At 40.0% G+C, this 22858-nt stretch overlaps 1 protein-coding gene across 1 annotated transcript in view; it reads right to left on the reverse strand.

Moving 5' to 3' along the window:
- Positions 1-22610, reverse strand: part of psme4b (proteasome activator subunit 4b) — a 39567-nt gene extending 16957 nt beyond the window's left edge. Inside the window, exons 1-25 of the mRNA XM_061028675.1 lie at positions 22320-22610; positions 20585-20725; positions 16890-17006; positions 14517-14561; positions 14201-14350; positions 13109-13172; positions 12376-12450; positions 12135-12257; positions 11941-12033; positions 11495-11673; positions 9661-9747; positions 8449-8635; positions 7977-8066; positions 6738-6802; positions 6330-6480; positions 5942-6040; positions 5655-5724; positions 4375-4442; positions 3523-3726; positions 1794-1951; positions 786-881; positions 591-646; positions 417-473; positions 265-320; positions 50-148 (exon numbers count right to left, since the gene is read on the reverse strand). Of these exons, the coding sequence (XP_060884658.1) occupies positions 50-148; positions 265-320; positions 417-473; positions 591-646; positions 786-881; positions 1794-1951; positions 3523-3726; positions 4375-4442; positions 5655-5724; positions 5942-6040; positions 6330-6480; positions 6738-6802; positions 7977-8066; positions 8449-8635; positions 9661-9747; positions 11495-11673; positions 11941-12033; positions 12135-12257; positions 12376-12450; positions 13109-13172; positions 14201-14350; positions 14517-14561; positions 16890-17006; positions 20585-20725; positions 22320-22513 (2724 nt within the window). The 5' untranslated portion in view covers positions 22514-22610. The remainder of the gene's footprint in view (positions 1-49; positions 149-264; positions 321-416; positions 474-590; positions 647-785; positions 882-1793; positions 1952-3522; positions 3727-4374; positions 4443-5654; positions 5725-5941; positions 6041-6329; positions 6481-6737; positions 6803-7976; positions 8067-8448; positions 8636-9660; positions 9748-11494; positions 11674-11940; positions 12034-12134; positions 12258-12375; positions 12451-13108; positions 13173-14200; positions 14351-14516; positions 14562-16889; positions 17007-20584; positions 20726-22319) is intronic.
- Positions 22611-22858: the final 248 nt, after the last annotated feature.

The following is a 22858-nucleotide window of genomic DNA, read 5'->3' on the forward strand; positions in this document are numbered from 1 at the left end:
CCTGCGAGAGACTGATTTAAACGGACAACAATCCCTTCCTCAAACTCACCCTGTTCTCCATCGACTTCTTAACCAGAGTGAAGCTTTTCCAGCGCGAGTCAAACTCTTTCTTGTGAGTGCCGCGGAAAAACATGAGGTCACTGATGATCTGTAGTCAGACAGAAAGACACAGAGGGTGCTGTGAGACCTTTTGCTGGCCTACCGCAGGATACAATCATAACATCCCCAGACATGAATAATAGAAAAATCACAAGGGCTGGACACCTTAATGATGACAAAGAGCGACTTTGTGTCATCCTCAGAGTGCTCCAGGATGTGATCTGGATGGAGAGGAGTGGATACAGATTAAATGTGCTTCACATTTCAAAACGGAGAAAAGGAGTTAGGAGTGTTTTGGAGTTAACGTCTTCACTCACGTAGCAGCAGTCTCATGGTTTGGCAGATGGACTCTCTGTAGTTCTCCCGTGAATCATCTGGAGGGGAGGAGACACGCAGACGTCCCGTATGGACACAGAATGCAAAATGAGCGGCCTTATCGCACACAGTAACTGATGAGGGAGCTGCTGCTTGTTTGTGGGGTTTTGTCTTACCGTATTCAACGCCTATGTGCAGCTTGATCTCCCCCAGATTTACCATGGAGGGCACGCTGAGAGGAAACAAAATGTGCACGGGGAAAAACGTGACAAGCCTGCAGGAAAATGTGTGTTCATTTAGGTGTGTGATAGTGTGTGTGTGTGTGTGTGTGTGTGTGTGTGTGTGTGTGTGTGTGTAGCTGCAGGACTCACAGGTCAGATACGTGTGGTCCATCCAGAGGGGGCAGCATGCTCCCAGCTCCGAGGAGGCAGTGCTGCACGATGGCAAGACTCTGCAACAGCTCCTCCCTGTGAATCAGAGCACACGTTACAGCTTTTTCAAGGTAGCGTAACTGTATGCATGTGTGTCTTTAATGTGGATTGAACTCTTTGAACTCGCACCTTCTTTATTCATTAATATCGGAGGTTTTATGCATGGTTGCAGCATAGGTGAAGAGTTCAAGACAAATTTCTCACTTTGTGGGACAAAGTTAATCTCCATCTCAACGCAAGACCCTTTCAAAATAAAGTAAAAAACTCTGTTGTTCTCCTTTGCCTTTGAACGATTATATTCTTTCCTGCTCCCTTATTTTCTCTGTAGAACATGTGGCACCTTAAAATAAATAAAACTGCACCTTTCCGTAGCTGTATTTGACGTTTGTATTTTATTTGATCTCATTTTAAACTATTTAATCCAACACTCACTGTTTCATTGTGTCAACTATTTTACACAGCATTCTCTTTTATTTACATTGGGGTTTTTTTTTAAAATTATTTTTACATTTCTTAGGAGGATTGTTTTTCTTAATTGTATGTTTACTATAATGCAACAATAAGACAAATCCCTTTGATTACCTACTTGGTAATAAACCCTGATTCTTCTGATTATTGCTTTAATTGCTTTCTTTTTCTTTTCTTGCTCTACAGATTTGTAATTTCCTTGCCTATGTTAAGCACATTTAAATGCCTTTGTGTTAAAATCATGCAACATAAATAAACCCGCCTGGACTTGAGTGACTAATAACTTTTCCCCCACTTCTGTCCCAGGTTAGGGTTTCAACAAAAGGTCTACAAATATTTAAAACAGATGTTAAACTTTAATTTGGACGCAAATTAATCTCATTCATCATTACTGAAAGGCTATAGGTTTCTTTGTTTTGTTTGTATCTGTGCCTAACTATGTTTAAAAGAGGAAAACTAAGTGAAGGAACAGCAGCACACCTGCTCATTGGCTGATCTCCAGAGATGTGGCTCTTGATTCGCTGCAGCTCCGGGTGCAGGAGGCGGGACAGCAGCTGGAAAACAAAGTTCTCCTCCTCCTGACTGGGCACGTGCCAACACACACCCAATGCTGCCACATCTCCAGCTCTGCCCCAGTCCTGGAGAAGGAGAGAGAGAGAGAGAGAGAGAGAGAGAGAGAGAGAGAGCGAGAGAGAGAGAGAGAGAGAGAGAGAGAGAGAGGGGTTTTTTTTCCCCACTGGAACAGCTGGCAAGAACACCAGCACAACCAGTACTTTATGCCTCATAATTACAATCCTGTCCTAACGTGTGGGATTTAACTTATTGTTGAGGACAAGGACACTCAAAAAAAAAGCCAGAAAGAACAAATTACCCAACAGGCAAATCTACTTTGGTGTGACGGATGAAATTCAACGAGAGAGAAATTCAAAGAAAATCAAATCCAAACAAAACAAAACAAAACACAGACTCAGAGACCATGAACTGCAGATTTAAAAAAGTGCATAATTTAAATTCTGCAGAGTAATGAAGGTATAATTGCAACTACCTACGTAAAAACCCAAACACACTTCTCCTGCACTCAAAACAATTTCAAGGTTTTGAAAAAACCCGAGAAGCTTTTCTCTCAGGGTAAACACAGTAGATCAGTTCGTCTCCTGCTGGCACAAAGTAATACAGAAAACGGAGAAATAAACCTCAAACTTGCATCAGCAGCTCTACAGGAACATTATTCAAATTTAGTCAATGAAGATTTTGGCAAATCCATTAAATACAAACTAAGAGTTTATCTTATAAGCAAGAACATTTAGTGTGTGACCAGAAGCTAACGCTAGCCAATGTTAGCAAACAGTGTAACAGACTTTACTGAGTCACTGTGCTGACTTCTTAACCCTTCACTCTATCTGCTTCTCTTACACTATAATTAAGCAATCAGAGCTTTATATGTAGGTATATGACATTGATTTTTAAACTCATGGTTCCATTTGGAGTTTAATTGCTGATAAAACATGGTACACCTTCAAGCATGGCTTATTCGTGGTTGACTAGTCGCTCTCACAAAATCCTGAATTACATTGTTCAGGGTTCATTTTGATGTAAAGAAACGATAAAGATTCTTCTGTTTATTTTTCCAGCCTGCACATTAAGAGTAAAGCCTAGATAGCCATAATCAGCATTCCAATATCGATCACAGTGAATTACAAATGCAGCTTGCAGTGATCGCAGCATTTGCTAACTCCTTGTTGCTCTCCAGTCCGACCCTCTGCAAAAATAGTCACTTGCATGGTCACAACTGGCTCTAGAGAACCGATACGATAACAAAAAAAGGCCCAGTTTGTGGCTGACGTCACTTTGAATAAGAAGCGCTATTGTCAATATTCAGATGTGCAAGAAAAATATTTAAAATTTTTTTTATGATGGCACGAGTTAAACCTATAAATATAATCTGAAATGTTTAAATAATTTTAGAAATTAAAACAGTTTAACATCAAATACATTTTAAAAACAGCTTAATAAAAGTGATGCACTGTGTTAATACAGCAACAATGATATATTAAAAAAAATTGACAGTTCAATTTTATAAAGACTTTTTAAAGTAGAGTCAAGAAACACGGTTCAACTGTAGTTTATCAGATTGATTTTCAACGTTTGCTTTCTTCCTCCATGTTGCATAGCATTAAAAAAAGGCGTGTGTTCGTGTGTGTGTGTTTACCCGTATGGGGAGGTCAGTATCGAATCCTCCAGGGGTGCTGCGGTACTCGGTTGGATATATGAGGGACAGCGAGCGGAGTGTGTGCTCCAGCAGGTTGCAGGCGAGCGTGTACGCTCTTTTACAGCGCAGACGCACGCACACACACAGGATCCGCTCCAGGTCCCCTTGGTATTTCAACAGCTGTTCACCATCCACACGGGTTATCTAAAAACAACACACAAACACACACACACACACACACACACACGCACAAGCACGAGAACATGCAGACACACATACACAAGCAGTTTAGTGGAGGGTTCTGTCTTAAATATTGAGTTTCTCCTGTAAATCACAGCATCTGGCTCGCTCCCACTCGCATTAAGCTCCCAGGAGTAATAAAACAAAAGAGAGAGGGTATCAATATGTTCTGGTTAACGACAAAGCTCTTTGATATTTATGACCCAACAGGGTTAACACTGCAAAAAATGTCACTTCAGTCATCACTTTTTCCTCATTCAATGTTGCTTTTATATTCTAATTTTTCCAAACGGGTGAATATCTCCCTCTAGTCCTCGCATGCTAGGTGTTTTATTTGATCCTGGGGCGTCATAGAAACACATTTGAAGTATAATAGTCGATAAATCCCTTCAGTGGTGATGAGGTAACGACGCCTGACTTCAAATAATGCTCAGAACAAATTGATCCGTAAAAAGGGACCAAGTGAATTTCCTTAACCTAGTGCCAGTCTTTTCAATCAATTTGAGATTAGATAACGTTTTAAAGGCGAGAGCGATATGAAACGCACGAGGAGAGAATTCCGATTTTTTTTCAGTGTTGAAGAACTCCGGATGTGATGGATCCTCCTCTCACCTCAGAGAGCAGCTGGAGGTTCCACAGCAGCTCCTTATCCAGCTCGTCCTCACTCCGCAGCTCCTCATCTGTACACACACACACACACACACACACACACACACACACAAACACACAAACAAGCACACAAACACACACACACTGTATGAAGAAGCTGAGTAATGTACTGTATTGCTCCCCTGACAGAATGAGCTCTTACAGCTGAAATCTGGGGTCATTTCAGGTTTTTTAGAAGAGCTAGCAGCCTACAACAGATAAAATTAAATCTATACGACTATAACCTGAAAAATGACATGCTCATTGGCACTGAAGTAGCAAGCATGTAATCATGCAAAAGTCACCTTTTAGCTCAAAACACATATGTAGCTAAGTACGGTAGCCTCAGGAAGTAGCAAGCAGGACTGTAGCCTACGGAAGCCCTAAGGGGACATGCATCCATACACTTTGTTTACTCTGTTTCTTCCTGTGATTAAAAGTAACTACAAGTCATTTTCTCAATATCCTCGATTCACTTATCTTATCATCTTGAGATAAAAATGCTGGTTTTCCCGTGATGTTGTTATTTCTATCAATATTAGGATATAAAAGCTAGTTTTCCGATTATCATGGAATAATTTATCTTCTCTCAAGATAACAACCCGGATTTCTTGTCATAGTGGGATAATTTCCTGCAGCCTAGAAAAACAAGACGAAACAATGGGGTGGTCACTGCGACAGGCCAGACAGACTACGACATGCCATGCTGCCATTGCCCACACTAATGAGGTAAGTTACGTTTTTTTTCTTCTTTTGTGATGTTGTAACTTGTTTTTTTTGGAAAACAGAGTAGATTAAATGTATAGATGCAAGTCTGCTCAGAGCTCCCATACTAGTTCCTACGCTTTATGTTGTAATGTAATTTAATGAAACGTAAATTTTCTTTAAATCTGGCACTTATTTTGTTACATTAAGTATCTGCTTTGGCAGCCAGAAAGTTAGCATCACCTCGCCTCACTGGATAGACAGCAAATGTGATTTGTCTGTTGGATTTAAGATTCTTGCAGACAACAAGGTTGATGGCAAACAAAAGTGAAATCATCATGAAATAATCATAAATGCAAAAGCACCAGAGGTAAAACACGAACATAAGGCAACAAACAAACTACAACACAGTTGCAAGACTTCAGAGTCCCCACGAGAGGTTTTGTGCCGCCTTCATGAAAACACAGTACAGAATCTACTTTACACACATGTACACTTACACTACACTGTTCTACAGACACACACAGCATGGTACTGACTGTCTGTTATGTGGAAAATGACGCTGCAGCAGTGAGGGACGAACAGACGGAGAGACTCAGCAGGATGACACTGCAAACAGACACACACAAACAGAGCACACACATTTTAGATACACGAGTGAAAGTCCGAGCAAGCAGAAAGTGACACCACCGAAAACATGAGCAAAATGAAACAACCCCACACACGAGAGGTGAAGAAGACAACAGACAGAAAAGGAAGCCGTGACGACAATACGACATGTCATTTAAAGCAAAGAAAACCGATTGCCTATTTTGTGCACATGTACCTTTGCTGCAGCTCTGCACATGTCAGCCACCATCCTGCCCGACACACACGTCTCAAAGATGTTGCAGGTGGCAAAGTTGTACACCTTCTGCAACGCCACCTGACACAAAGACAATGTTTGGAACGATCAGATGATGCTCATGTTAAACTTTAAAGTTCGAACCTTCAAAGTTACAACATTGTAGATTAATAAAAACAATCTCACAGAATCAGTTCTGTTTTATAGTACTGGAAATTAGAAACTGTTTAAAAAGGTACCTTTAGGGGCTTTAGATTACATTACCTTTAATTCAAAGATAGACCTTTTGCGTGTGTGTGTGTGTGTGTGTGTGTGTGTGTGTGTGTGTGTGTGTGTGTGTGTGTGTGTGTGTGTGTGTGTGTAGCACTACCTTGTATATCTGTTTGGAGCATTGTGTGAGGATGGTGCTAACAGTAGACGAAAGGCCAAGCTCCACCAGACTCTCCAGATGAGTCTGGGTATCTGTCTCCATCTCGTCCCTCGTCTGTTCCAGAGTACTGCTGTCTATCAGAGCAAAACACCTGCACAAGCACACACACACACACACACACAAACACACACACACACACACAGAAAAACAGTTATACACTTGACAGCGATGAAAATGTCAACAAACAACATTACGGTGAAAAAAAACCCCGAGGAAGGCTGTTTTACATGGCCAGCAGAGCCAGTGATGCACACGGGTGCATTTCAAACAGAAGGAGATACATTCATACTCAAACACTGACAACAAGGCTTTACACAGTGACAGTCTGACTAATTTATTTGTCTCTACCTGTCCAGAAACTGGAGAACGAAGTCTTCAAACTCAGCCGAAGCAAAACACAGATCTTTTTCAGTCTAACAGGGAGAAATGGAAATGATGGGTTAGTGTATTTATGTAACATGAGAGTGCTTTATGACAACAAATGTTTGATATATTTTAATATGTTTATGTAATATTAAATATTTATTTGACCCAAAATCATTAGAAGAAGAGGGTCAAGGGACATAGAAACAGTCAATTATTCATTTGCCAAGTGGAGATTTATAAAACTCATGTTTGTGTGCTACATGTAAAGCAGTCATAGGGATAGTTAGCTTAGCTTTAAAAACTGCTTTTCAGAGGTTAGACAATCAACCTACACAGATCTCCTGAAGACAACATATGCCTGGTTTGTATAAAGTACAAAATCAGATCTTTAGCAATGGTAATTTGTAATATTTTGGTTACAGTATGTTCTAGGCTAATGGTCTCCTACTAGCAAGGCAATGAAAATGTTATTGATAACAAGACTCATAAATCAACAGCTTGACTTTTTTTTATATTTCATCATTTTTTAAATTAGAAAATAAGATACTATTTGCTGATTAGTAAACTTTTGAGGAGCTAGTAGAGAATTGTTAGTGAGAGTCAAACTGTTGTCCTCTGTTTCCAGTTGTTATGGCTTCATATTTAACATACAGACAGGGAGGTATCCATCTCTACAAAGATGTCAGACTAGTTACAGTTCAGTCCACTGTAAGATCTGTTTCATTGTCAAACTGCACAGAGCCTCCATTGAAAATTTTGTACATTTTGTATTTCTTATATTTTTACATTTTTTAATTGTATATTATATATATTTGTAATTGCTTCCATATTTTATTATTTAAATTCTTGCTATTTTCGCTTTATTTCATTTGTTAACTGTTTTTGCACCAATACACCAAGTCAAATTCCTTGTATGTGTAAATGGCAATAAAAAAACGATTTTGATTCTGATTAAGCACCATCACTGTGAGGACAACACTCCAGTAATCTCAGGTTAACCCACAATTTATCACTTTTAATTTCAGGACAAAGAAGCAATAACATGTGAATTAGTAAGCATTTAAGGAGCCAGTCAGTGGATTCGGCTATCTTCAGTTTCTCTCAGTTTGTACTTTTTATGCTACGCTAAGCTAATGGCACAAGATTTGAACACGTTGATCTGTACTTATTGTGGTTATTCCTCCTTCGTGACTGAAATGCCGATGCATGTGTCGTGCGTACCTCTGTGAGTTCACTGTATTGGGAAGGAGCAGACGAACAGTCCACTAAAGGCACCAGGGTGGTGAAAGTGGCGATGAATTGGAAAGTTATCTGAAAAAAAGAGCGATACAACGAGAAACGGATTAATTTACATCATCTGACATGATCAGGGCATTAAGTCAAATAATCGACCGCATGTCGAAGGACTGATTTCTTCAAATGTATTCATTCATTCTGAGCTGATGGATGAATTTAGTCAGGAGACAATGAGCACTCAGAGGAATAAAACCAATCCATTTTACAATCCAAGCAGAAAGTGAGGGCTGGGACCGGGTAATTACGACTTCTTGAAACTGAGATATTCATTCCACTTTCAGGAATTATAAATAGGATAGACCCGAGTACGCTGAGAGGGAATTTAATCAGTAAGAGCTGAATTGTCTACTTGTCTAACAATTCTTCTTCATTACTAATCAACACATCCATTACTCACCATGCACTTGCTGAAGTCGTTTGGGTCAACCCCTGGCAGAGAGCCCATGAGCAATGGGAGCACGTGCGCACGGCCCTCTGGGTAACGGTTGTTAGGGGAAACCAGGCTCCGAGCCATGCCGATCATGCAGCTGAGTGTGGCTGTTAGGGTGTGCGGCTCCGTCAGGGTCTCCATCGCTGCGTACATCCTGGTTTTCAGAACATACGAGGAGGTAAATAATTAGCTAAGCCTGTCAGAATTAACTAGTTCATTACAATTTATGTTTTTGTTTTTTATCGTGATTAACCACATGCTAATTTTTCCATTTGGGCGCACTGTGGCTAAGCCTCCACAGAGACTCACTGCAGTCACAGTGATGGTAAAGAACGACACTGCTGCATCCTGGAATGTCTCATTTCACTTAAAGAAAACTCCAAAAGCTCAGCTGACGAGTCAAAAGTAATATCCACCTTATGACATCACACATTTCACTTTTCAACCATTCCTTTGAGCTGTTTTCATTTAGTTTTTGATCTGTAATGACTTTCTTTTTCTATGGTTAAGGTCCTTATTTTATTTCAAAATAAAAGCAGGGTTGAATTGGAACAGTTAGTAAATTAGTCTCAGCTTAAGAAAGTACAAATATTCAAAATAAAAGACATAGATTTTTTTTTATTTTTAAAAGCAAATAATCGAATTTCAAACATGGGAAACTCCAGAACTCAAAAAGTAACAGCAAGACTCTGATGACTATGAAATCTACTTTATGTGTTGATTTTGTCATTTTAATTCATGCTAAAATAAATAGAAAAATTGTTCTTGGTTACTGTTCTTATTCTTTTTCAGTGTTGCTTTAGTTTGTGCAATTTGAATTTCTTAGTGCTTCCTGTTCATGACAGATGCTATATACTGTATATATACTGTATATATACAGTATATATACAGTTGAGTTGAGTTAATCCAGTGAAACACACAAACATTTCATGGATACATCGCAAACATGCACCGCAAAAAGCTACATTAGCATACCATTAATGATACTAAATTGTCAAAATATAAAAAAATATAGGATTTAAAACTACTGTGCTCGAGTTTCAGCCCATAGCTACCTAACCCCGAACTAACCAGAAACATAAAGCAAGAATGTCTCCCAGATAAAAAGTTAGAAAAGATGTATGAGACAACTTTTTTTTTTTTTACATTAAAATAATATCTTATTATATAAAGTCTTACTTCTCAAGTACAGGTGGGATAACGAGTTCCGGTGTGAGGAGAGCGAGGTTCTGCAGAGCGTAGGCTGCGTCTGTGCTCCCGGTTTTACTGAAAATCATCACAGGATGGAATTAAACATACAAAAACACACATCACTGCGTCATCAACAAAAACAACACACACCCACACACACACACAGGCAGAACAACCCAGGTGACCGGTCTTTGTCCAGATTAGGATTGCTGCTGCTGAGGCCTCCATCTCCAGGTCAGAGACTGATCTAGCTAGTAAGACACAGGAGGGTTTGAACTTGTTATATAACTGCCTGGCACTGATTCAAATGTCATGGTAACTATCCAGTAAACAATGAGAGGGGGAATTGTAGGTCAGACCATGTTTAACTAGTCCATGGTAGGATGAATTTTAGGTGCTGAATTTGCCTGTAAAAAGGTTATATATTCATTTTTTTTGTCACTTATAATCGATGTTGTGCTGATCTTATTTTTATTCTGTCAATTTTGCTTTGTATTTTTTTGATGCTGACCAATCTGGCACTAGAATTTCCTCCAGGATCAATAAAGTTAGGTTTTGTCCAATATTTTCTTGCAAAAACATGGCTGTAACTTCATCTCAAAGGCTGCACTCTTCATAAAAGCCCCTCCAAACAATGCACTGAAGTAGTACCGTTAAAATGCTGTTACATAATGTAACCTAAATAACGCCCAAACTTCCTCTTTCAGCCACAGGGTAAGCTGTGATATTTAGCTGAAAAGAAGAACTGTTTTTTATCACTACTGATAAAACACATTACTTTGTGTTGGAAAAACAAACAAAACTGTGGTCAGAATCTATTTGTGAACTAAAATCCGGCCCAAAAGATACAAGTTTGTTTTTGGTCATTAAAACTGATTAACATGACCACTGATTGGCTCTGACTGTGTAAAACAACGCTAACACCTTCTCCCACTATCACACCTATGCTTTCTAATTCTGCCTGAGTGGAAATAGTTTCTATCGGCCTTCCTACACACGTTCTTTGTTTGAAATGTCATCGAGCTGCTCGCATAAAAACTGTTTTGTAAATGTATCTTTGTTTGTACATCTCTTTATCTCTCTCTTTTGTTCAATGTTATGGTGCTTTGACTCAGCTATAAAGTATTCATCACAGGGAATAACAACTTGTTTTATGTTCATGTTTCTCTGTCTTTTATCTGAACACTTTGTACATCATGCTTAAAAAGTGCTCTATAAATAAAACACTCCCTGAGTGGTGCTCAGTTACTTTGTTGTATTTGTAGAGATCAAGCTGTTAGGAGTGTTACTGCCCATATCGAGATCAGATGTAAGAGACACAGATATATAGTTAAGTGCAAGTATATTGTTTATAATGTACAGTATGTATGTATAGATGGATTCATGGGATTCAGTAAAGACTGGTGAATGGAAAAGGGATTTTCAACGAGACTCAGTCGGTGCCTCACTGATTCATGCAGGTCTGTTCATCTTGTCTCACTTCAACGACAGTAAATTATTTATATTGAATGTATGTAATGAAAGCTGGTTTAGCTCCTTTTATAAAGGCTACAGAGTTAATTGTTGCAGTGGATCAGTGTCTATCTGTAGATTCAAATTGATCTTTTTTAGCGAATAAATATATCAGTTTTAAATCTATAATTATATTTCCAAATCAATATTTTATGTCAAAGTATATTGATCTATTGGTATAATTTATAGTGAACAGGTGTTTTTTCATCTGTTATTACAGCATGCTCACTATAAATATCCTTTTTCTTTGATTGTATACACAAAGCTGAGGTTGTTATTTTAAGTGCCAATAACTACCATATTGCAGTACCTGAACATGGCCAGCAGGGCGGTCCCGATCAAGCTGCGGGTGAAGTCCTGCAAGTCCTCATCAGTCAGCCTCTGGCTCTCAGGAACCAGCGTGATCCAGCTGGGGTCAGCATTGCGCTCCCGGTGCACGCGGCGCACGACGCTCGCCGGGAGACGCTGAAGCAACCTCATCAGTCGGGCCTGCACACGCAACACGCACACACATTAAACATCAGCGTTATCGTCCAGAGACAGCTTCACACAGTGTGCAGTAAACAGATCTGTGATATCGCTCTTTTCTTCAGCAGTTGTGAACTTCATTATAGCGTTGTTAGCACGAGGAGAGCCTGCAGAGTGCTGAATGACAGGTTATAAATCACACGAGTGTGACAAGAAGCAGCTGAGAATGTGTTTGCAGTGGGCTCAGGGTGTGTGCAAGTGTGTGTGTGTTTGAGTGTGTGTGTGTACCTGCCAGCGACCATGATTGGAAGGATGGTAGAAGGAGGCGATGCTGTTGAAGAGGCAGGTCAGCTCCTTCTGCGCAGGGTTTCCTCGTCCACCCTGCAGGGAAAACAAACAAGGTAACAACCTTAGCCAAACAGAAATAAAAGCATATTTCTGTGAAGTGTACTTTAAGAGGACACAGTATCCAAAATGTGTACCAGAAGTGCTGTGATCCACAACACCAAGTGCCCGGTGTCATAGGAGTTGGTCAGATACCTCGGCGTGACCATCTGACTGACCCCAACTGGAAGATTGAAACTGCGCAGGATCCTTGTGAAGATCTGCACACACACAGTTATTGTACAGTTGTACCTCACATACACACACAGGCCAGCAGTGTTCCATTAAAGACATTAACAGACACACTAATGCGTCCCCATAATTCTGATAATGACTCACTGTGGGAATATAAGGTGTCCAGTCCACGTATCCGATGTTATCGTTGGCGAGGCGAGCCAACAGGTTCACTAGGTGCTGCGGGAAAAACACCAGACAAACATTGGAATACAGAGAACATTCCCAGAAGTGAAGGTTGCCATAACAGGAATTACAGAAAATATAACAAATCTTAAAGTCCAAGAGAAGAGAGCGGAGCCAGGTCAAATCAGTCTTTAAAGTTGAAAGAAAACAGAAGAAAGGCAAAAATGGAAAATTGTATCTGCATGCCGAGTGGAAACTGCCAAAATGTACAAGATTTATATGTTTCAATCAACAGGAAGTGAAGGAAAGTGTCTGTTGATTCTAAGAAAACTGAGAAGCTCAATGCTGTATTGCTCAATCATTTGTGATTGTTTTTGCAGATTTATGTGTTGATTTAAAAAAGGGGAGTGGTCAGCAATTTCGACTTTATGTTGAATTGAATTAAGACATTTAAGGCAGTGAAATGTTAACAAAGCAGGAATTAAATAACTAGACATTTTGTGCTTGTTACTTTTCATTTGGCCTCTTTTTTTGGTCCTGGTCTTGATATGGGGGGGGGGGGGGGTTGATGGGGGCTATTGTCAATTGTAATATCCATCTACCACGGTAAATTTGGATAGGATTATACTTCAGATACTTAAAAAAAGGAAATTGTTAAGGATTGTGCAACTGTGTGTGTGTGTGTGTGTGTGTGTGTGTGTGTGTGTCTCACCCCTTCCCAGCTTGGCTGATTCTGCACTGATGTCCAAAGACTCATCAGCTCATCAAACCACAGCCTGAAAACACACAGTGATACTGACACTCATGACGCAATCACACATCTGAAGCTAATGTCCTCTTACCAATCGACAATTCCTAAAAATTATGAAAGCCCCCCCCCCCCCCCCCCCCATGTGGATCCCATGGAAAAAATTGAAGGGAAAAAAGAGAGTATTAAAGATGATGTATTGTGGAAACTGGACGGAAACTGCAGATAATTCCAGGACTTAATCCAGACAAATCACTTCTGAGAGAGAGAACACACTTAAGAATGTCGTTAATGCTGTGAAGAGGCTCTAAAGCTGGAAGCAAACCATGGAGGGTGAGAAAGAAAAAGGAGCAAAGGTTTTCCGAGGAAATGAAATATGAACAAAATAAGGCGAGTGGGAGCAGTGCTCACGTAAGAAACACATTATTCATTGAGACTAATGAATGTGGTGACGCCTTCATACTGGCAGCAAGGAAGCAAAAAAATAAAATGAAGACAAGTTCTACAACCAACTTCAAAAGTACAACTTCAAAAAATAGGAGAAAAATGGTGGGAGTTATTTGTATTAAATAATGCAGACCTTGGCCTGTTGTAAATGGCTTACAGGAATACTAGGTCAGTTTTCAGAAACTTAAATTAGAATCATTCCTGTTTAGATTCAACCTAATGTCCAACTCTTTTCTGATGTCTACTTTTATGCACATAAACCCTGAATTACATCGCTAACAGGCTGTAGTGGATTTGATTTTAAGGAGGATTTAATGAACACAGAGCACAAACATGAGGTTATCCATTACGTACACTCTTAAAGCAACAAATGACGTTAAGAAAAATACATGATTTAACGACACACTGAAGGTTACGTTTCCATCACAGAACCAAACATGACCAAAAAAAGGCAACACGTTTAACCTTTTGCTGCTGGCCCTGATTGTTCTATAAATAAACAGAGTTCTCTTCCTCAAACTTTAGAAACCCTTGATGTTTGCTCTGGCTGAGTCAAGCTGCACTTGCCGTTAAATCTAATTTCTGAACAGAGCCGCCTCAGTCACTTACTGGAAGCCCTGGCTGTGCTCCTGTGGGGGCATGATGGTGGGCAGGAAGAGCTCCATGTTGCTGATGGCCTTCTGCATGGCCACGTCAAACACACACAACAGGGGGCGCCACTCATCCAGCATCTCCTGGGTGGATGACACCGGGAAATACCTGGGAAATTCAGACACACACACACACACAGGACAGGCATGAGCCCAAAGAGATAAAGACAAGCTGGATATACAAATACACACACAGATCTACTGTACACAACTGAAGATCAAAGCAATATATTATCCAGCACATAAATGACATGATCACAGAGGATGAGACTTACAGTCTGCAGCTTTTGATCAAAGCCTTCAGAATGTGGTCCACTGAGCTGCGAACAAGCACAGACACGAGGTGTGTGAGAGAGCTGGAAAATGGATTATACTTTAAGCATTTTGTGAGATGCTTCAGTAACAAACAAAAAAACAGGCTGCAAGTGTAATTATTGTCTCCATTAATCTATTGTTTGCTTAACATTTGTGATAACTCTTTGAGTCAATATAAAGGTAAGAAAAAAGTGCCAACTGAAATGTTCACAGAGCCCAAGGTAACATTTTAAAATAGCTAGGCGTGTAGCTCCAACAGTCCTAAAAACCGAGAGACTATTATGATATAATTACGATTATAAAAAAGGAGAAAGAAAAAGGAGACTGGTTGGACTGATTGAGACGGCCTTCTTGGCTCACAGACTTTGGGATAACATCACACACATTAAACGGTTTTCTTGTACTCTGGGAAAATGATAATCGCTAATAAAACCCTCGTGGTTTAAAAATGTAATCAAGACTATCAAAGTTAGATTACTCTCCATAAACAACTCATTATGTTTACAAATCATTTCATTATTTTTCCTAAAAAAAATATTAAAAAATCAATCCAGACTTATGCAACAGTAATGCTGCTCAATCATCACTTCTGTGGTGGTGATTGTGTCTGCAGAGACTCAGTCCTCTGCCTGGATTTTGATAGTCCGTGTTGTTTTGGTTGACTCGGGGTGTTTCTGGGTGGGGGGGAGCTGATGTCTATCCTCCAGCCAATGACAGCGCACAGGTGAGTTTGGACTGGATACAATCCAGCGACTGGAAGCGCTTCAAACTGACAAACATGAAAGACGTTGTTGTAGCAGCAAAGAAAAGAAAATATAGTCATAGCGAGGCGAAACGCCAAGTGCATAAAGCTCATTCTGACACGAAGGTGAACCTTCAATTGGCTCCCGACCGTGGACGTGGAGGTGGTCTGCTTTCTGTCGGACAGGCTGGTGCCAAACACCAGCAGTTAGCTTATAAATTATCGGCTTTTCCTTTCAAACTAAATGTAATATTCTTGGCTAGCTTCCAGTGTAGGTAAAAGCAGTTAATGTGCACGTTAAAGTTCTGCAGTGAGTGTGCTTCCGGGTGTGATGAGCCCAGGAGGAGGAGGGGGGGGGGATGTTGTTTTTTATGAGCTGCAGGAAACATTTCTACTGACTCCACATTTAACATTTTGTCTGTGTTAGCTGGGCTGGGCGATATACACCAAAAAAATATATATCTCAATATTTTTTTAAGTACAGATATTTAAAAAAAACCAAATTCAGTTCTAAGTCAAATCTATATGGGTAAAATGCCAAATATCACACAGGCCCTTTTATTAACAGCCAGGTGTGGATAAAAATGACTAAATAAACTACCCATTTGTGAAATAAAAAAAATAATAACATTGTATGAAAAATGCTCCTTAAATTAAATACAAAATGTAACTTTCCTGCATAAAAGAATACACACAGCTGTTTTTGTTATCATGCAGATGGTTTTTGAGTTTTGTTCACAGAGGGAGAGAGGCGGGGCAGAGTGAAGAAGGACAGACAGTGAGAGGAGAAACGGGTGAACCGTTGAACGATTTTCAACCCAACAAACTTCAGTGACTTGACCTATACCTCGTTCGAAAATCTATGGATGCATCTTGATATATTGCCCAGCCCTAAGTGTTATGGTGCTTTTGACTTGCAATGTAAAAAGGGCTAGAGTGTCGACACACAATCAGACTAAGCTGCAACTTCAACACAGAAAACAATCCCGTATTAGCCATCCATCCAGGCTAAAACTGATCTATCAAAACTTGAGTGGTGACAAACCCATTTTGTATTTAGAAATAATTCATTAAAAAGCATTATGGAAGGAATATCTACTATCTATCTATCTGTCTATCGCTTTCTGAATCCCGTTCTCTCAGTTGCAGGTTGTCTACAACATGGCAGCCTTCCACAGGGCACAGAGGTAAGTGAAAAATCTCCCATGAAAAGGTCATGTGTCTTCACTGTCTTGCCATCAGTAAACCACTTTTGGCGCAGTCGCTTTGACCAAAAGGGCTCCTCTCTCTTATCTCATTACAGTAAAGGATACCAAAGGGTCAAAGAGCCAGGTGAGGAAAGCCTGTTCCCTGTCTATGGCTAAGCTAAGTTAGCTCGCTGCTCGCATTTGTCTCACTTTATCTTCATTAGAGCTGCATGAATCTTCTAATCAAACTCTCAGCAAAAGAACGTTTCAAAATGTCCAACTTCTCATATTACAGATATGATTTGAACTAAAAAATGTTAATAAATCCCAAAAGGGTATTGAACCATTTAAACTGTCAAGAACTACACGGACATTTAGAAAACACAAGTAAATGTAAAACATACTTGGGGAACCAGATGAGTCCGAGGTGCTCAGTCTTGGAGTAGACGACCCTCTCGTACAGATCATAGAGCGGTCGCCATGGCAATTGTATGTCTTCCCTTGACAGCAGTTCCTTCTTCCTATTTACACAAAAAAAAAAGGAGTCAAATATTGAGTGTGTGTCAGGTGTGAACCTCTCAAAATAAAAACCTAAGTCAAGGCAAGGTGACAGTGCTAATGTTGGGTTGGAGTGAGAAACCACAGGGTGTCTGATAGAGTCAGTAATTGTGGGAAAATGAATCAGTACCTCGAGGAGCTGTGCTCAACATGTTGTCTGCCAGACCTCTGACTTGTGTGCAAACACATCACTGTAATTCTTGGTTCAATACAGCATAAAGAGGAGGACAGCTGCAGGTGATGGTAATTTGCAGGTGTAGACTCAGCTGGTGTAAAATGTTCACAACACAAACCAAATTTTGAGCGGGAGTGGGAGGACCCATTAGCTGGAGCCCGTAATGACGTTCTTGCAAACACAAAAACGATGACCGTCTAATTTGCTGTATGTGTGATGTGATTGGTCGGTTCGTGTCAAGTCTGATTGCACGTTGATACTTGAGCAGTTTCAAGTGTTGAATCTATTCACTGTAATGCAATATGTCTGTGTTGATTATGGAACACATTATTTTGAAAACAAGTAAATGACGTCTGTCGTTAATAAATCTCAGACCGCATATTACAGCCGTTAGCGTGCTTACATTCTGGAGGACAATGCAATGCCACAAAAAGAGGCTATTGAGAACCATGAGGGGAATAAAGAAGGGGTTCTCTCTGACCGTCTTGCATTGTTGTCGTTAGTTAGCGCGTTAGCTAAAAGTACGCTACTACTGCTGAATGCTGGTGCTCCTCAGGTCAATGTTAGCCACAGCTAGCAGTGCCAGCTAGCTAGCAGGAGTTGTGTGTCGCTGTTTTCATAGTCATTTGAAATGAATCTGCTTCGTGATGAAGTTTTCATCTCAAGCAAGCTACAATCATGTTTCTAATCAGCCGGTTATGGAAAATATAGCAAAACTTATAGCATTCAACTGAATTAATTCAACACCTGGAGAGATGACGTAGAAAATGAAATACATGAAGCTGCTGGAGTTATGTAAGCTACACCTGAAATCAACTATTTTTTTTGTTTGGATCCTGATAGTTTGTGGTTGTTGTCTAGTTTTTCAACTAATTGTGCTTGCTTTGTACATTTAATAACCCCCATAAAGGCCTACCCAGGATGAATGCTTTTTTTTATTTTTTGAAATTGTTAATATTTGCTATAAACTATCAAGCTCCCCAAACAGACTTCCCTGGCTTCATTGTTGCTCCATAGAGAGGAATGCATTAAAGTCTTTATGTCAATACAAATGTTTATCTGTCAGCAAACCAGCATTCAAGTTTTCTTTTACTATGATTCTTGATTTTTCAAGCACCCTGTTGAGCTATTAGTTTGCAGTTACTGGATTGCCACTGATGAGTGCTTTAAAGCTTTAAAACCTCCCCGAGGTACTTTGACGTTGCTGCTTTCATTGCACTCTGTTACTTCCGTCTTCTGTCTTGTCTCTGTCTTTTTTTTCTAAATTCCCAATTTTTGAAAAATAAACCCAACAGAAACAGTTGTAAAAGAGTCCCAGCCGTGAGCAATAGCACAATTTCCCCATCCTCAGATTCCTCTCGTCTCCTGTCTCCCCTCCCCCCCGCTCATTCATCAATGGAACCGAGTGTCAATGGGGAAATTTGAAAAATGAAGAGAAGAAGAGTCAATCAGGGAAATGACGGTGAAATGCGAGACTATAAAAACAAAAGGCCTATTGAGACCTGATGCGTGACGTTGAGTATCAAATTAATCTCTGAGCTGTGAAAACCTGGCACTTCATATACGGTTAGCCCAGATCTTTCTCTTTTCATCTCATGGAAAACACTCAGATAAATGACATGTAACTTAAGGTGCCGTTTTGTGATGGATGTGGAAATCATGGAAACAACTAGAGACAAATGGAAGTGATGAATGAGGGCGTCTTGGAGACTATCACGCAGACACTCGAGTTTGGAAGAGGTGATTTTAGGAACAAAAGGAGCAAAGAAATGATGACATAGGTCAAGTCTTTATGTAGTGTTAGGCCAACAAACCTCATTATCCTTCATATGAAGTGTTTGTCTGCTATGTTGCATGTATGTGTAATAAATTGCATTCACTGAAGAACTGTATTTTCATTTTATGCCTTTTTCAAACTTTTGGTTGGGAGATATTTTGAACTCTACTCCATTCATTTGACTGTCTCAGTGACACGTCTACATTTTACATTTATGCAATAACAGATTTCAAGAGAAGCTTGTTTTTCTACTTTTGCCTGCACCACCATAATAACGTGACTGGAGCCCCTGAATCCAAGGCTGTGAACATCTTAAGTCAATGACCGATTTTCTAGACTTATAATTAACCTCCCCGTCTCTAGATACAAAAGTTAAGCAGGATCATTTATTATGTAAATCCAAAGGTCTACTTTTCCACTGACAGGACACTCTTTCTTTTGCATATTAGACATCTTCTAAAGGTTTATTTTGGGGCTTTTTCGGCCTTTATTTAGAGTAAGGACAGTGGAAAGAGTCAGAAATTAGGGGAGAGAGAGAGAGAGAGTGGGAATGACATGCAGGAAAGAAGCCAGAGGTCGGATTCGAACCCTGGGCTGCCTGCTTTGAGGACTACAGCCTCCATACAAAGGGCTCATGCACCAACCACTACGCTTCTAGCGCCCCATATTATACATTTTTTGATATTCCTTTAAATATGTATATTTAGTATTTGGACTGCCATTTCATTTGAACTAAATCAACACAGATCTAATACTAAATATTCAAGAATACCATAGACCTTATGAAAGAAGTACATGTAGCCACCAAGACGTTAGTACCGTTAAGTAGACTTCTATATTGAAGAGCGGGTTGGTATTTTAAAACAGTTTGTACTTTTTCTTGGAGATAGCTCATACAGCTTCGTCTGAACATCTATTTCAGAGGATTGTGCAGTTTCTTGGACGTGCAGTGTTTCCTCTCTGAGTGCTTTCTGAATCACTATCTCGAGACTGCGGGTTGTTAAAATAGCAGCATTCGAAGAGCCAGCAAGGTAAGTGAAAAATCCACTCCAACACGTCACAAGTATTCCCATCATTAGACCACCTGCGGCACACACTGTTTACCAACCAGGCTGCTCGCTGATCTCATTAAAGGATACCAAAGTACGCAAGATGCTGATGCTGTGAAGTCCAGCTTTCTGAAGTCAAGAGCTCTCATGGCAAAAAAAATAAAAGATTAAAGTATTTCTTTCATAATTTATTAGTCATACAGTTATTTCACTGTGCTGTACTGAGTTTTATAACCCTTCTCAATATCAAGGGGAGGGCAGCACAGACATGTTTCTCCCCAGCCACGTGCTCCAGCTCCTCCTAGGGGGATCCCAAGGTTTTCCCAGGCCAGATGGAAAATGCAACTCCCTCATGCTCTGGGTCTGCCCTGCGATCCACAGGGAGGCCTGAAACCCTTTCTACCTGATTTATTTTATTAGTGTGAAGATGTAGCGGTTCTCCAAGCTTCCTACCCTGCCTTTGTGGCCGAGAGACTCAGATATATTTGTGTAAGCATTTTGTGTATTTGTGCGTTTTTTTATTTTTTTTGTCACACCCACTTGAGAAGCTGAATGAGCAGCTTTGCGTAGCTCTGCATCATGTGAGGCTCCAGGTCCGGCAGCGTGACCAACTCATAGAGCAGCTTGATGAAGAGGATGTGGTCCTCTTTGCTGAATCTTCGTCCGTAAAGCTGCAGAAACCTGAAGTTGAGGAATAAGGGGTGGTGACTCAAAATGTTCAGGGTTCATTTTCACCTTAATAATACAGATTCTGATAAATGAGACATGAGTATTTGCTGGTTGTGAGTATCCCTCCTTTACCAGCATGGGAAAAAATACACAGCCTAATATAATTATTTTTAACACGTGCATACTCCACCATAAATCAAAAACAAGCTGTGCTCCAAAGAACCCCAATTTTAAAGTTAAGATACAATTTTTACAGCAAGTTATTTGAAGAAAATATATACAGCCATAACATTTGTGATAGGAAAACAATGACTGTTTAAATGTTGCTAGCTTTAACTAACATTAGCGTACACTCTCTGCTAGCGGCTCTCCCTAACGTTTTTAATTTCCAGGCTGTTATTTTACAATAACTTAAGTATGAATCTGTTTGAACTATTTTAACAAAAAAAATAAAAATGGACAGCATGATTGCTTATATTTTAGCTAGCTTAAGATGACATGGCACTTTTTTGCAGCAGGGTTGTTTACTAACATCAATTAGCAAATGATCTTAACCAGCTAGCCTCCATTATGTCCTTTGTTAGCCAATAAAAGGGTCAAAGAAACTTTATTTTTACCATAAAACTGCCTTGTTTTGTGTTTATACTTGTTTTCATTGTCTACACTTCAGATAAAAGAAATACAGTTTTAAAAAGGGTGAATGGAAAACAATAAATGATGACACTTTGACCAACATTTCACTTTCTGCTAACACAGCACTTTCAGTTTGACATTTACTAATGAATATGTACCTAGGCTATTATCTTTTCCTAAACCTAGAGGTGTTAATAAAAGCAAACACAGCCTGATTTCTGTGTAGGCTACTGTTTAGAAGGAGTTTCTGGCAAGGGCTTATAAATTATTGTTATGGATCTGTGCATTGACTGTGCATACCCAATACCATCTTTTAGTTAATGTAATTGGAGGTATTTTTAGTACCGGTATTTAAATGGATCATCTCGTGGTGACAAGAGAAGTGGACAGCAGATCCCTACCTGCTTCCTCTAGCTGACCCACATCAGCTCAATCCAGAGTCTGAAAATATGCAGCTTCAGTGGCCCACTTTCTCAATGTAAGACCTTAACTCACCTCCTACTCAGAGTTGATGCCAATAAGAAAAAAGTGATTTAAAAGTCAGTTTTATTTACAGTTAAGGGGTAAATCTCTTGCTCTGTGAAGGCAGACAGCACTTGCCTGTAAGTCCAGACACAAACACCACATGGTCTATCATTAAATACTCCTTTAACAGATAGACTATTTATATTTTTTTATTCCCATTTATTCCCTGATATTGAATATTTCAGGTTTAAAGTTTAAATGTATAACAGATGTGGCCATTTTTAATGATTCACTACACACCATCATTGAATATAGCTATACTATAAGGGCACTTTAATGAACCTTAGTTATTATGTTTTCGGTGTTTCTGTGCCAAATAAACTCATTGATAATTTAGTAAATTCAGGGTTGGGTTTTTTGGGGACAGCTTGCATTAGGCTATAGAAAATTGCCATCCTAGGACTAATTCTGGATTTCATTTATTTATTAACCTTGCTAAAACACTTACGAGAAGAGTTTCCTGGACCAGAAAGCAACCCCGGGCCAAAGCTCCCTGAGGAGGACAGCTCTGGACAGGTTCGCTTTGATCTCCGCCAGCAGCTCCGTGGCCTCCCGCTCCAACCGGTCCGAGTACGGCAGCAAGCCGTTATACACGATCTCCTTCTGGGGGATGAACCCAGCGGTGTCCCCCTCCACAACCATATCTGGACACTTCTCTGCCTGTTGTGCGAGCGTAAAAAGGAGCAGAAAAACGTCCCTCTAATAAACCCAGTGTCTTCCTGGAAGTGCAGGGCTGAAGTTAGTGCACATAATCCGCAGTGTTCAGGAGCCGAGCGGAAGACAGGCGATCACTGGGGAAAGTGTGTCACGATAATTAAGCCTTGTAAAGCCCCGAGCACCGGCGGGCAGGTACAGCAGGCACTCTGACCTGCAGCGTCAGGTGCTGCGTCAACTCTCACCTCTTACGTCACAGATACCCACTTGCAGCAAACATTTAAAAAATTCTTGGTGCCAAATATGAGAATATATTTTGTGTAAGAACTCACT

This window comes from Labrus mixtus, chromosome 21, assembly GCF_963584025.1.
Source record: "Labrus mixtus chromosome 21, fLabMix1.1, whole genome shotgun sequence".
NCBI lineage: Eukaryota > Metazoa > Chordata > Actinopteri > Labriformes > Labridae > Labrus > Labrus mixtus.